This window comes from Pseudophryne corroboree, chromosome 2, assembly GCF_028390025.1.
Source record: "Pseudophryne corroboree isolate aPseCor3 chromosome 2, aPseCor3.hap2, whole genome shotgun sequence".
Taxonomy (NCBI): Eukaryota; Metazoa; Chordata; class Amphibia; order Anura; family Myobatrachidae; genus Pseudophryne; species Pseudophryne corroboree.
Genome location: NC_086445.1, coordinates 266453727 through 266467663, shown reverse-complemented (window position 1 = coordinate 266467663; position 13937 = coordinate 266453727). Strand labels below are relative to the sequence as shown.

Below are 13937 nucleotides of genomic sequence, written 5' to 3'. Positions count from 1 at the left end.
TTTCTCCATCCAAGGCTAGTAGATAGACCCCTAGGGGGTCTATTTACTAAGCCTTGAACGGAGAAAAAGTGGATGGAGATAAAGTACCAGCCAATCAGCTCCTAGCTGACATGTTACAGGCTGTGTTTGAAAAATGACAGTTATCAGCTGGTTGGTTGGGTCTTCATCTCCGTCCACTTTATCTCCACTCAAAGCTTAGTAAAAAGACCCCTTAGTCTTCTACTGTATGCCTGTGCCACGGCGGACTAAGTGAGAGACAGATGGACTAGTCACTGGTCCGACTGGGTCTCTATGAAACTCCTGTTGCAAATTTCTATGTCTGTGACAGACAGGTGAAGTCACTCAATTTTCTGGTGGTGGTGGTGGTGGTTTAGGGAGACAATCAATGTATTGTGGCAGTCCAGATGCCACCCTGGGTGTTTGCAGGACAGGGCACAACAGTTCGGTTGCCCCGGGCCAAAGCGACCTGGGTTTAGGACTGGATAGAGGAAGCCCAGGGAGGTGTTAGGACATAGCAAGTTGTCATTCAGCCTTAGCACGGCCAGTTTTGGGTCCCTGGGGTTTGGATGGGGGAGAGAGAGAGAGTGGGCGGGCACTCATCCATGCAGGTCTGGTCCAGGTTTGGAGCAAGCACACCCAGCAATCAGGCACACCTGTGCCATACTTTTATAAAGCTCGTTAGGGCAAGGACTCTTGGGACATGCTTGGGACAGGCATATGAATATCCTTACAAAGAATCAAGGTTAAAAAAGGGTTGAGATTGCCTAAAGGATAAAATAAAAAAGGGGCAGACTAGATGGGCCAAGTGGTTCTTATCTGCCGTCAAATTCTATGTTTCTATGTTTCTATGACTCAGGGCTCCTGATGCCAACAAGTGGCCAGGCGATAGAGGGCGAGCCAGTGGGTTAGAGACAGGGAGCCTGAGATTTGTGTATATGCTGTTTGTGGACCGGTGCCTGGTTAATGTAACCGGTAAATTTGCTGTTATAAAGACCTGTTTACTGTGCTGTTGAAGTAAACAGACTGCTTTTCCCCACAACTGTGTCAGCGTCTTGTCTGGTGGAAGGTCGCTTGTTACAAATTGGCGCCTGAACAGGGACCCTCTGCTGGACGCACCAAGCGCAGCGGGAACCCAGTGGGTGCAGGAGCTGCCGGAGCCGTGACAGTCTCCACAGACTCTGCAAACTTCCTCTGGTCAGGTTAGTAACCAGCCAGGGTGTGTGTGTCAATTGTTTTTGTTTTGTTTTTAAAAAGTGTTTTTTTGTTGAATTGTGGTTTGGTGGCGTATGTTAAGGGATGCGAGGTTCATATATCGTGCATCCATCACGTCTACCATGGAGGAGTTGTTAAGGGCCCTACCTAATATGTCTGCGCGGCAACAATCCCAGATGCAGCTTCTCCAAACACAAGGCTCATCAGGAAACCCTGCGCCTGATTCGTGATGAAGTGGATCTCCTGCGACAGCATCACCAGGCCGTTGCAAAAGATGTGTCCCTCAGGCGATGTAGAAGCGTACCTGGGGACCTATGAGCGCGCGGCCGCACACCTGGGATGGCCAGAGGATAGCTGGGTGAATAAGCTGGCCCCATATTGGACGGGGGATTCCCAGACCAGGCATCCACCTATTTGCAGCTTAAAGCTGCCATACTGGGTTGCATCGGCGTAACCAAGGCCTGCAAAGCCCAGCGATTCCAGGACTGGCGTTGGACCGTGACAGAGAATTCTCAAACCAAACTGTCTGAAATTCTAAAAATGGAGAGGTCTTGGCTTCAGCCGTAGAGGAATATGGCCGCCTAAGTGGTAGAGACCGTAGCCATAGACCACTGTGTTCGGGTCTTAGACAGAGGCATGCAAAGGTGGGTTCTCCAGGCTGACCCCCAAAATATGTAGGACCTAGCCACCACAATGGAGAGATATGCTGTGCTGGGGAAAATGGCTAAGCCCTTAGACCGAGAGCCTCGACCAGATCCAAGACCCCAGACCCGTCTAACTCCGGAAACGGGGCCCCGGACCAATACGGTCATCTGCTATGAGTGCAGGGAACAGGTTCACATCCGAAAGGACTGTACCAAACAGCCTGAGCCTATGGAGTGTGGAACAGGGAAATTGGGGAAACCAGCCTACAGCTGTGTCAGAAGCAAGGGTTCATCTGTGCCCTCCTGGTTCCAGGTGACCCTCCAGATTGCAGCATGGCCAATCCAGGTGCTTGTCGGTACCGAGAGTGAGTTGTCAATTATCTCCGCGGAGTCGGTCCCTGAAGGCATTGACCAGGTGCTCTGCGTCCATAGTGTCACTCGCAAGTACCCCATAGTGTGGTTTCCAGTGCAACATCGAGGGGGGTGGGGGGGCGGACAATCCAGCTGGTGCCAGCCGTCGCCCCGCGCTTGCCCTACTCTTTGATCCTGGGGTGGGATTTCTCTGGCCTATCGGAACTGCTGGCGTTTCAACTCAAGGAGCTGCCTTCCTCTCCCAGTTCCGTGGCTCGAAGGTCGAGTAATTCTTCAGGAGCTGACTGTCTGTGTGGAGTCAGTACGTCTGCGCCAGAAAAGCTGACCAACCCAGAGGAGGTGAGTGACGAAATGACATTAAGAACTGTCATGTCGCTTCAGGATTTCAGACGAGACCAGCGGGAAGACCCGATCCTCGTGAATTCTTTCCAGAACATTTGTATTTATAATGGGAAAATGTATTCGCCCTCACCCGGGGGGGGGGAGGGGGCAGCTCTTATTTCATAGTAGAGAAGGATTTAGTATATAGGGTTGTCGAGGAATGGGGCAAGAAAGTTGAGTAGCTTATAGTGCCACGGGTCCATCAGCCTCTGGTCGTGGAATCTACCCATTCACAGTTGTGGGGAGGACATTTGGGGCAGGAGAAAACTCTGCAGAGAGTGTACAGCAGCGGTTTTTCTGGCCGGGAATCCTGTCGTCGGTAGCAAAGTACTGTCAGGAGTGTCCTATCTGCCAGCGTACCGCACCAAAGCCCCAGTACAGAGATCCCCTCATCCCTCTTCTGGTAATCTCCATTCCTTTTGAAAGGATTGGGATGGATATTGTGGGTCCGGTAGAAAAATCAGCAAGGGGACATCAGTATATCTTAGTCCTCCTTGATTATGTCACACGATACCCTGAATCCATCCCTCTCCAAAATATGAAGACAGCAACCATTGCCAAAAAACTATTGCTGATCTTTTCACACCTGGGCATACCCAAGGAGGTCCTCACTGACCAGGGGACCCCCTTTATGTCCTGGCTGATGAGCGACTTATATCCGTGCTGGGGGTTAAAGAGATTCGCACCTCAGTGTATCATCCCCAGGCCGATGGCTTGGTGAAGCACACACTGAAGCAGAAGCTCAGGAGAGCAGTCACCCAGGACAAAAGGGATTGGGACCAGCTCCAGCCTTTTCTAATGTTCACCATCCGAGAGGTTCCCCAGTCCTCTACAGGATTCAGCCCCTTTGAGCTGTTGTACGGCAGACAACCCTGGGGAATCCTGGACCTCCTAAAGGAGGGATGGGAACAACAGATGTTCCCGGAGCCAAATGTAGCACAGTTCATCCACCAGCTCTATGGGCAGTTCCAGCAGACACTCCGTTGGTCAGGGACCAGATGATCTATCACATAAATCTGCTGAAGCCTTGGAAGGAAAGCTCAGAGTCAGCAACTGCAAGAGTGGCCAAGATCTCGGCATGTGCGCTCCCAATTGACAGATTTCTCGATGAGGTCAAGACGCATCAAGCTCACGACATGGTCAGGAGAAATTTAGATGTCTTTTTGGTGATTCCGGGGAGGAGTAAGATCATCGAGCACAACATCGTTACTCCTCCAGGGGTAGTGGTCAATCTGTGGCCGTACCCGATACCCAAGGCAAAGAGGAACGCAGTACGCAAGGAAACGGAGGACATGTTACGCCTGGGTGTTATTGAAGAGTCCACCAGCGGGTGGAATCACCCCATAGTGCTGGTTTCCAAGCCATCTTGAGCACTGTGGTTCTGCAACGACTTCCGCAGGTTGAACCAGGTATCTAAATTTGATTTAGTTGATGAGATAATCGAGCAACTGGCCCAAAGCCAATACTTGACCACTCTTGACCTTACCAAAGGCTATTGGCAGATTCCCCTCACCGAGGCTGCCAAGGCGAAAACTGCCTTTTCCACCCCAGAGTGCCTGTTTCAGTATCAAGTCTTGCCATTTGGTCTTCACGGGGCCCCGGCCACATTCCAGCAGGCTATAAATAAGCTCCTACAGCCCTACCGAAAGTACGCAGCCACGTACCTAGATGACATTGTTATCTTCAGCGACAACTGGGAGTCTCATCTGGCCAAAGTGGAAGCCGGTGCCAAATCAAACTTCAGGTAAATAAGGTGGAGGCGGTGGCTGCCTGGCCTGGCCAAGGCCTGAGAGGAAGACCCAACTCAGGGCCTTCTTAGTGGGATATCACCTCAAGTTTTTCCTGAACTTTGCCACGAGAGCAGCTCCGCTCAATGATTGCTTGAAAAAGCTAAATCCGGACAAGTTTTGTGTGGACGTTCCAGGTACATGAGGCCTGGAGGAACTTAAAAAGTGCCCTGTGTAAAGCACCAGTGTTGATAGCTCTGGACTTCGGAAAAAGGTTCATCCTGCAGACGGATGCTTCGGGAACAGGCCTCGACGCAGTGTTGTCTCAGGAGCTAGGGAAGGAGGAGAGACCAGTCCTCTACTTCATCAGGAAACTACTGCCTAGGGAACAGCGATATGCCATGGTAGAGCAGGAATGCCTGGCTATCAAGTAGGCAGTAGAGACTCTAAATTACTATCTCCTGGGACGGGAATTCACCTTAATCACGATAACGCTCCGCTCCAATGGATGTGCCTAAATAAGGAGACCAACGCCTGGGTAACACGTTGGTTCCTTGCCATCCAGCCGTACCACTTCAAGGGCCAGCACAGAGCAGGAGGATTACAGGGCAACGCGGATGCCCTTTCGAGAAAGTTCCTCTCCTCAGAAGTTGCAGAGCCCTGTGGGGTAAAGCTAGAGGGGGGGAGGAGGACTCAGAGAGAGGCCGACCCGAAAAGGGATATGCCTGCTGAGATTGGTGAGCAGGTATGTGTGCCAAAGAAGAACTCAGCTTCACCGTAGGATCGAAGCTTAGGGGGAGGATATGTGGCAGTACAGTCCAGATTCCACCCTGGGTGTTTGCAGGACAGGACACAACAGTTCGGATGGTCCGGGACAAAGCAACCTGGGTTTAGGACTGGACCAAGAGGAAGCCCAGGGAGGTGTTGGGACACAGCAAGCTGTCATTCGGCCTTAGCACGACTGGTTTTGGGTCTCTGGGGTTTGGATTGGAGAGAGAGAGTGGGCGGGCTCCCATCCATGTACTTCCGGTCCAGGTTTTGGAGCAAGCACTCCCAGCAATCAGGCACACCTATGCCACACTTTTATAAAGCTCGTTAGGGCAAGGGCTCAGGGCTCTTCATGCCAACAAGTGGCCAGGCGATAGAGGGCGGGCCAGTGGGTTAGAGACAGGGAGCCTGAGATTTGTGTATATGCTGTTTGCTTTTCCCTACAACTGTGTCAGTGTCTTATCTGGTGGAAGGGTAGCTTTTTACAGTATGTCTTATTTATTTTTTTCCTTTAGGGGCAATGAATTAATGTATGTTTTATTTTTTTCCTGTGGGTGCAATTAATGTGTTTTTTTTTTCCCTGTGGCAGATAATGTTTGTGTTTTTTTCCTGTTACGGACAATGTTTTTGTTTGTTTTTCCCTATGGCGGGCAATGTGTGTGTGTGTGTTTTCCCTGTGGCAGGCAATGTGTGTGTGTGTGTGTGTGTGTGTGTGTGTGTGTGTGTGTGTGTGTGTGTGTGTTTTCCTGTGGGTGACAATGTGTCTTAGCTCCTTGGTATTTATTTCTTTTCTGTGGAATAATTAGTTTAATTAAAAGCTGGGAAATAACCTTTTCAGTTAATAAAAGTAGCAGCAGAAGGATGACATTGGTGATTTTGTTATGGTTAAAATATAATTAAGGTGAAAAATCTTGACATTGTCAGAATATTGACTTCAGAAATGTCAATATTTTCATAATGTTGATATTTCCAGGATTCTTAGGATTAGTGTTTGGGAGATTTAATACAATATTGGTACCCCAAGGGGTGCCAGTTTATACAGTGGTAAATTGGGAGGGTAGAGTCTCACTTAAAAGAACTGGTGCTTGTCTAGAGGGGACTAGAGGGGACTAGAACTTGGAGGGCAAGGGGTGGCGGGCGATATAGAAGGCTTGAACAACCCTTCTTGCGCCGCATAGAGTACCTCCGTGCCTCTTCTTCACTGTGAGACATCACAGTTTTAGCACACAGAGGATTAGCAGATCCTTGACAGCAGCCTCCTCATGACTGACTGAGACCTGTCACCTGAGAGAATTCAGATTGAGGTAGTTAATCTGATTTATATGTTGTATAGTAGTTGAAGGTAGGCACTATCTATGCCTTCCATGGGGATAACCTAGACTCCACAGCACAGGCCACACACCCTGTGTAGACCACACCTACACAACACTGGTCATGCCCCCACATCACTAGTCACACCGCTGGTCACACCCTCTGTAGCAGCATACAATAGGCCCTAAATATATTTCAGATCTAGGCCCATTTGAACCTTAATCTGGCACGGGCCATAATCTATTGATCTAATGATTTTGTACTTGAAGAGTAGCTCCCCAAAAGCGCAGCTCGCTGTGAGGGTCATAGCGGCTGCATGTGATGTCACGCAGCTGCCGCGGCCCACCCCCAAAGGTCCGGGCACGCCTGCGCTGCCCAGACTGCAGCCCCTAAATGGAGGCCAAACGCCACCGGCCCACCCAGCGACTGCCTCTGCCTGTCAATTAGGCAGAGGCGATCGCAGGGCTGAGACAGCCGTCGGCTGTCTGGCATGCGCTGGCGCACTGCGGCATCGGCAAATGCGCAGTTCAGACCTGATCGGCTGCTGTGGAAAACGCCCAGCACCAATAAAGGTCTGAATTAGGCCCTGGGTTGGAACAACTATTCGTTACACGGGGGAAAGAGCAAACACCCAGTTAGATGCTAAACAGGTGCTCCAGTCACATCCCCGGCTGCAGTCTGTTTGCAAAAGACGTTTCTCTGTGTCCAGGCTGCCCACTATCAATATTCCAGATCTGGTATAAGATCTCCACTCCAACACTCTCTATTCAGCGGTGGTCACAGTAGTAATTGCACGTGCAATACCTCTGTTACAGGTACTTTCTCCTGCAGTAGTTGGTTAGTAGTAGTATATGGAGGGGGTGGTATTCAGTATGTTGGGATCCCAGCGCTCAGTATACTAGCGCCGGAATCCCGACACTCGGCATACCGACAACTATTCCACAACCCCCCTGGAGGGAGAATAAATAGCGTGGTGCGCGCCACCGTGTGAGCAGTGTGGAGAGCACAGCGAGCCTGCAAGGGGCTCATTTGTGCTCGCCCAGATGCCGGCGGTCGGGATCCCGGCGCCAGTATGCTGGGCGCCGGGATCCCGACGGCCGGCATGTGGTAGTCAGGGTCATCAGCAGCACACCCTGACTAGTTTCTCCATCAGTAAAATGCGGTGACAGTTTCATCAGAAGTATGTGGCTTCTTTCTCGATCCATAGTTGAACCAGCAGTGTCCAATCAGATTGATAAACGCCCTACCGGCCAATTAAGCTGTATGATTTTCTAACCGACTGGCACCCATATTCCAAAGGATGGATACCACATTTCAAAAACCTACATTTACAAAGTAGAAATACAAAAATCCTTTTATCATATTTATTAGAACCTTTACACCAATGTTTTTAAATTACACTTATCACACACAGTAAAAGAAGTGTTGTGCAAAACCAATATTCATGACAATGTAGCCAAGTAAATTCTATTCACAGGGAACAGTGATATGTTGGGCACATTGTGACCTTATATGGTTTGTTTTCATGAACATTGGTACAATACTGTATATGCTTTAAATGCAGACATGGAACATGGGATCATATTTTTTTGCCTTGAAGATGCATAGATCTAGGACTACAGTCCGGCAACCAATGGCATTTGATTTTTCCCATTTATCATGTGTGTAACAGGTTAAACAATTAATGAGGGAAGAGGTCTTTTATTTTAGTCTCTGACAGATTCAGAAGACCAGCGGGCTGTATTCTTGCCCTGGTAATAACATGTACATTACTGGCAGCAATAACAGATGGATTAATTGGGCAATTTGCTATTAAAATCATGCTGGTACAGCATAACTAATATGGTGGTCTCAGTGGCGTAAGTTCGTCCCAGTTGCCCGGAGGCAAGATAAATATTGGTGCCCCCCCTATTTCCTATAGTAAGATAAATAAATGTATGCATGTGTGCGTATATGCGTGTGCGTGTGTGTGGAGTGTTCTGAAAAAAATGTATATACTGTATTTATACATTTAATTGTCTTTTATTTTAAATCACACAATTCTTAGCAGTCATACCCAGGAGTAGAACCCATGACCTATTACACTGACAGTGGACACTTTACTGATGGAGTTATTTGCTCCTGTACGGGAAGTATGAGAATTCTAACTATATGAAGTTACGTGTAATTGTCAGAGAAGTAACTTCATATAGTTAAAATTCTCATATTTTCTATGCAGGAGCAAATAGCTTCATCAGTAAGGTGTCTGCTTCCAGTGTAATAGGTCATGGCTTCTAATCCTGGGTGTGACCTTTGTAAAATGTGTATATTCACTATAATAAAGAGGGTGTGATTTGTAAGGTCCAGGGACCAGTGAGGAAGTCGGCCACTGAAAAGACAGCGACAGATATCAATTAACTTAATTCACTGGTGTCACAGAATGGGAGGAGAGGTGCCCCCCTTCAGAGCAGGAGCCCGGCGGCAGATGACTCCATTGCCTCCCAGAGTTCTGCCTCTGGGTGGTCTTCAGTTTGCTAGGTTGTCCTGGAAAAAACTCGGCTCCATTAACAATTCCTTCACAGATAACAGCAGTGGCGAAGGCAGTGGAGTTCTGCCTTTGGTGACAGCCAGTGTGGGAGGACAAGTAGCTTGCATGCTGAAGGCGTGCGCTGGTGAAAGGGGGCATGGCCTCGTGGGTTGAGGGTGTGGCCTCACAACCCCGAACCTCTGTTTTTGTCACTCTGGGGCTCAAGAGATGCTGGGTTTCCCTGGAGACCACTCTGTGTGCAGTGCCGGCTCCTGTCACGTAATGTTATAGTGCAGCACCCTCTCCTGTCACTGAGTCACCCCACACCCCTGTAGTGCCGCTACTGCACGAAAGTGGTGTTCATACTGCGCGTGCGTGGCCATTGAGCCACATATATGCAGAGCCCATTCTTGTTTTCTTCAATCTTAACTTGTTGCATAGTCTTGCCTTGTTGTATTCAATGTTATCTGTTGGTAACAGAAGTACAGAGTCTTTAAGTTGGTGATGTGCTGATTTTATGAATTACAGTGACTTTGTGATTATGGGGGATATTTATCAAATGCTTGGAGAGAGATACAGTAGAGAAAGATAAAGTGCCCTGCCAACCAATCAGCTCCTGTAATTTTTCAATTAGCTTGTAACATGGATAATGATTGGTTAGTACTTTCAGATTTCAAGATACATCAAGTACATTCTATAAAATAATAGGTGGAAGCTGATTGGTAAATATGAGCATAACCTTGCATACCTTGCGCACAATTTTGGATTACCATGGGTGTTCGTGCCACCAATACCCATGGTTGCCAAAAATTTTTTTTTAATGGTTGCAGGGTTTTCAGGGCTAAAAACCCCACAATACATGGGGGAGAAAAAGAGATACTGATCTGCCCAGTGCTCTCCACATCTCCTAGTGGTCTCCCCTTCATCTTCCCATGTAGGGGCTGCTGGGAGAACTAGTTCTCCCGGTGGCTGGCTCTAGGGGGAAATACACTACATGGGGGGGGGGGGGAGGTCACACACACTGGGGGTCACTGACACACACTCATAAACACTGACAGACATTCCACACAATTACATACTCACCGCTGCCGCAGAAAACCCAGCTCTTGATGATGGAGGCAGAAGACACAACTTCAGAAGGTGAGTAATTACAGATGATTTTTTTCCTAAAATTAAGGATATTACGAAAAATTAGACTTACTCTGGAGATGCAAGAAAAAAGACGAAATCACTGTGTCCCATTCCTGTCCTTTAAGTGAATAGCCAAACGCCAAGGCTGCCAGAAAAAAAACCGCATTGGCCGGAGTTTAATAGTCCTGTGTTTGAAGCTGTGTGCTCTATGCGATCAATGTGATCGGTGCGATCTGTGCAGTGCTTCTGCGTTACAGTGTAATAAAACCGTTACCATTTAAAAAAAATGCATTGGTTCCCACTCTAAAAGTTTGACCAGCCTGGGACCTATGAGCTGATTCTGGTCCTGTAAAAACAGGAAAAAAAATATGTGGGGGGTCCCCTGTATTTTTAAGTTCAACTAAAACATTAACTTGCCTCCAACTAGTTAGCTCAAGCCAGGGATTTCATAGAAAATGGGCACCCCCCAAAAAAAGGTGTCCCCCTTCCCGGATATATACCCTGGTCCTGGACTGAAGCCCGGGCCTATCCCCTGCACCACTATAGTGTGTATGGGAGCAAATAGTCAACTGTCCTTTGCTCCCATTCATTACCAGATTTTTGTTCCAACCAGCCAGATCGGACAGATCATCTGACAGATAATCGTATAGTGTGTCCCCAGCTTTAGAATGAGATAATGGGTGAAGCAGGGTCCCCAATAAGCACAAAGTAATGTCTGAAGACTCCTGCTAAAGCTAATATCACAAAATGGTAAAATGGTCCTCTACATGAAAATACATATATGAATTTATATATCCAAGTTGTTAGATATTAATATAGGAAATTGCATGTCATTTTTTAACTGCAATTTAAAATCATCTCCTATAACTAAGCTTTCTAGTGAGCCTTTCATACACCAGACCATTACTGATAAGGAGTACTGACAGTTACTGCACTCCTGCTGTGTGTTTTGTGCCTTGTCTAGTGGACCAAACCCAGAATGTGTGGGATATAAGTACTGTGGGGAGCCAGAAAACAAGGCAGCAGACAACAGTTGTTTTTGCAGCAGGGAACAGAAGGTACACTTATGAAACAGTATTTTTTAATGACTTCCTTTCTGAAGAAAAACACAAATTTAAATTTTCATTAAGGGTGCAATTAAACAAATAAGTGTCTCTATGTGAATCCAATGATTTAGCAAAATGATTCAGTAGAGGAAAAGTTGGCAGGGTTCGCTATACATGATGAAATTCTTCATTTTTGAGTACAGCAATCAACCACCTAATCTTTGTGCAAATTGTCAAAATTAGTTATTCTGTTTACCCTGAATATTAACAGCAGAAAAGTGCTTGTGTGTTAGTGTGGTTTGTTTTCTTTCCATACAGAAGAAAATCTCTTGACCACGGTTAACCCAATTCAGACTGTTCCTAAAGAAGATGCTGCAAGAAAACATATGGCTACTTTCCCTGGCAATTGTTACATCTGTAACTAGTAAGTGCATTATACACCAACATAGAAAATGTGTTTGCATATCTTTATTAATCTTATATAGTAATTACTTTTATATAGCTTTTTTTAAAGAAAAAAACAAACATTTTATATTCATTGTATGATCCATTGCTTAAAACATAGGGGTGATTCAGATCTGATCGTTGCTATGCGTTTTCGCACAGGGGGTGATCAGCAATAGACTGCGTATGTGTATGCACTGCAATGTGCACGCGCGTTGGCAAACAACAACAATGGGCATCGCCGGTCAGCGACAGGCTGGTGCGAAAAATGCAATTGCACCGCCTGTGCTCATTGCATGTAGGAGTAAGTTCTGGGCTGCGCACTGACTGCATATAGTGGAAAAATCATTCAATGGTAAGTGAGGTGCGAACATATTTGCTGCTGCCCACTGACTGAGGGATTTTTAGCAGCTCGGCGTACACATGCAGTCGCGCACTTGCACGGCGAATATACACTCCCCTTGGGCGGCGACTATCTGTACGCAGTACAACAATTTTAGCAGCCCAGCGATCGGGTCTGAATCACCCCTATAATATGCTGCATATATTGCAGTATTTGGTTTACTTCAAACTTGAAATCCATCCCTTGTGATAGTAGCTGTCATCACAGTCAGCACGCAATTACTCCAGCCCTAGCCTTCATGCAAGAGATCCATCTAACATCAGATGGATCTCTGCCTACGCTCACCTCTGAATAACCCACCTCACCAATTACTTGCCCAAGGGCCATCTTAATGTATAGGGACACTGGGCAGATGGCCAAGGCCCCAGGATTCTGGAGCTATCCAGCAATCGTGCTGACAATCACTGTATGAAAGCAGGTGGAGAGAGCGTGGGACTGCAGGAGGCATAAGTTATGCCTTTTGTTTTATTTATTCCCGTGAATGGGTGAGTAGGGGCCCAGTGCATTGCTTTACACAGGGCCTACAAGGCTGTTAAGACGGCCATGGGAACACTTCTCCCTTGGGCCCAGTTGCTACCCAGCTACACTCACTTAGCCACAAGTAGAGATGCATCTGAGATGTGTATGACTCTGAATCGCATGTACAGTACTGTAAATGCTCAGAGATGTGAATGCTCAGCTTGCGTGCAACTCTGAATTATCCCCTATGTGGCTTAAACTACAGTGTACGGAGTACATCAAGGGCAGTCAGCTATAGACAAGCGCACAACGCACATTTTACTGTGAAAGCTGTATCGTCTGTAGGTGGTTAAGCTCAGGTGTAAATACATGATGATGATAGTCACCAGCACTAGCGTACCAATTGTGATTGGCTGATGGCGAAGGCACTGCTTTCTGCGTTGCTCTTAAATATATTGTTTGTGCGTTTTCAACAATGTTTTTTTACTTATTACTTGCATAGGATGGAGACATAAAAGTCTAACAGGGATGCATATTTTAAAGCAAACATGAATGATTATAAAGATGGGCGTAAGGGTATGTGACATGTACAGCCCCTAGTGTAAATGGCGCATGTGCCACCGATGCCAACCTGTACGCATCTTGTAATAACTGCAATCTTGCACATGTACGTAATTGCAGCACTTTTAGTGACTGTATTTTACGCCTACAAACTGGAGTGCAATTGAAGCCAGTTTTGCATCAGCCCTACTTATTTTTGCCAGCAAATAGGGCTTCTAAATCTGGCACATGCTTCTTGGTAAGGGACGCTAATAGACTATAAATAAAGCAGGGAACACATGGTACATTTATATAACAGTTTTTAGAATTACTTCTATTCTGAAGAAACACGCAAATGATCAGTCTGGTAATACCGCATTCAGATCGCAAATGCCGGATCCCACCCGGTAAAAGAAACGTGTCCTTACAGGGTGGGATCCGGCATTTGCGCTCCTTTGCTGGCTTTCCGACCCGGCAATATACCGGGTCGGTTGCCATAGCAGCGGGGGGGGGGGGGGGGCGCAGCAGCAGGGGCGGGGGTGGAGGCGGCGCTGGGAGATGAGCTCATCTCCTGCGCCGCCTCTCCCTATGCTGTGAATGGGAACCGCGTCGCATCGACGCGGCTCCCATTCACACTGCACCTGACCCGGTATTCAACCCGGGTATAATCCTTTTTTTATACCGGGTTGAATTACCGGGTCAGACGACCCGCTAATTCTTGGAAAGTGCTTTCACATCGCACACTGACCCGTGTCGTGTCGATACCGGGTTATTTGTGCGATGTGAAAGGGGTATGAGTGGCACAAATGCATCTTTCCTGGGATCATTATGTCTTGCTGTACTCCCCCCCTCCCCCTTCATCTCCTTGCTGCTTCCCTAAGCACAAGGGGTTGATAGTGCAAGATGCCCCCCATACCTTATACAGATAGATACATAACATTTTTGTTGAGCATGAACAACAGAAGAAATGCAATTTGTTGGATAGAACAGTGC

The 13937-nt window shown here is 47.4% G+C and overlaps 1 protein-coding gene across 2 annotated transcripts in view; it reads left to right on the top strand.

Moving 5' to 3' along the window:
- LOC135015220 (activin receptor type-1-like) overlaps positions 1 to 13937 on the top strand; it is a 188597-nt gene that overhangs the window by 51622 nt on the left and 123038 nt on the right. For both annotated transcript variants that reach the window (XM_063952785.1, XM_063952786.1), the window contains exon 2: positions 11417 to 11522. In XM_063952785.1, coding sequence (XP_063808855.1) covers positions 11468 to 11522 — 55 coding nt within the window. In that variant the 5' untranslated portion in view covers positions 11417 to 11467. The remainder of the gene's footprint in view (positions 1 to 11416; positions 11523 to 13937) is intronic.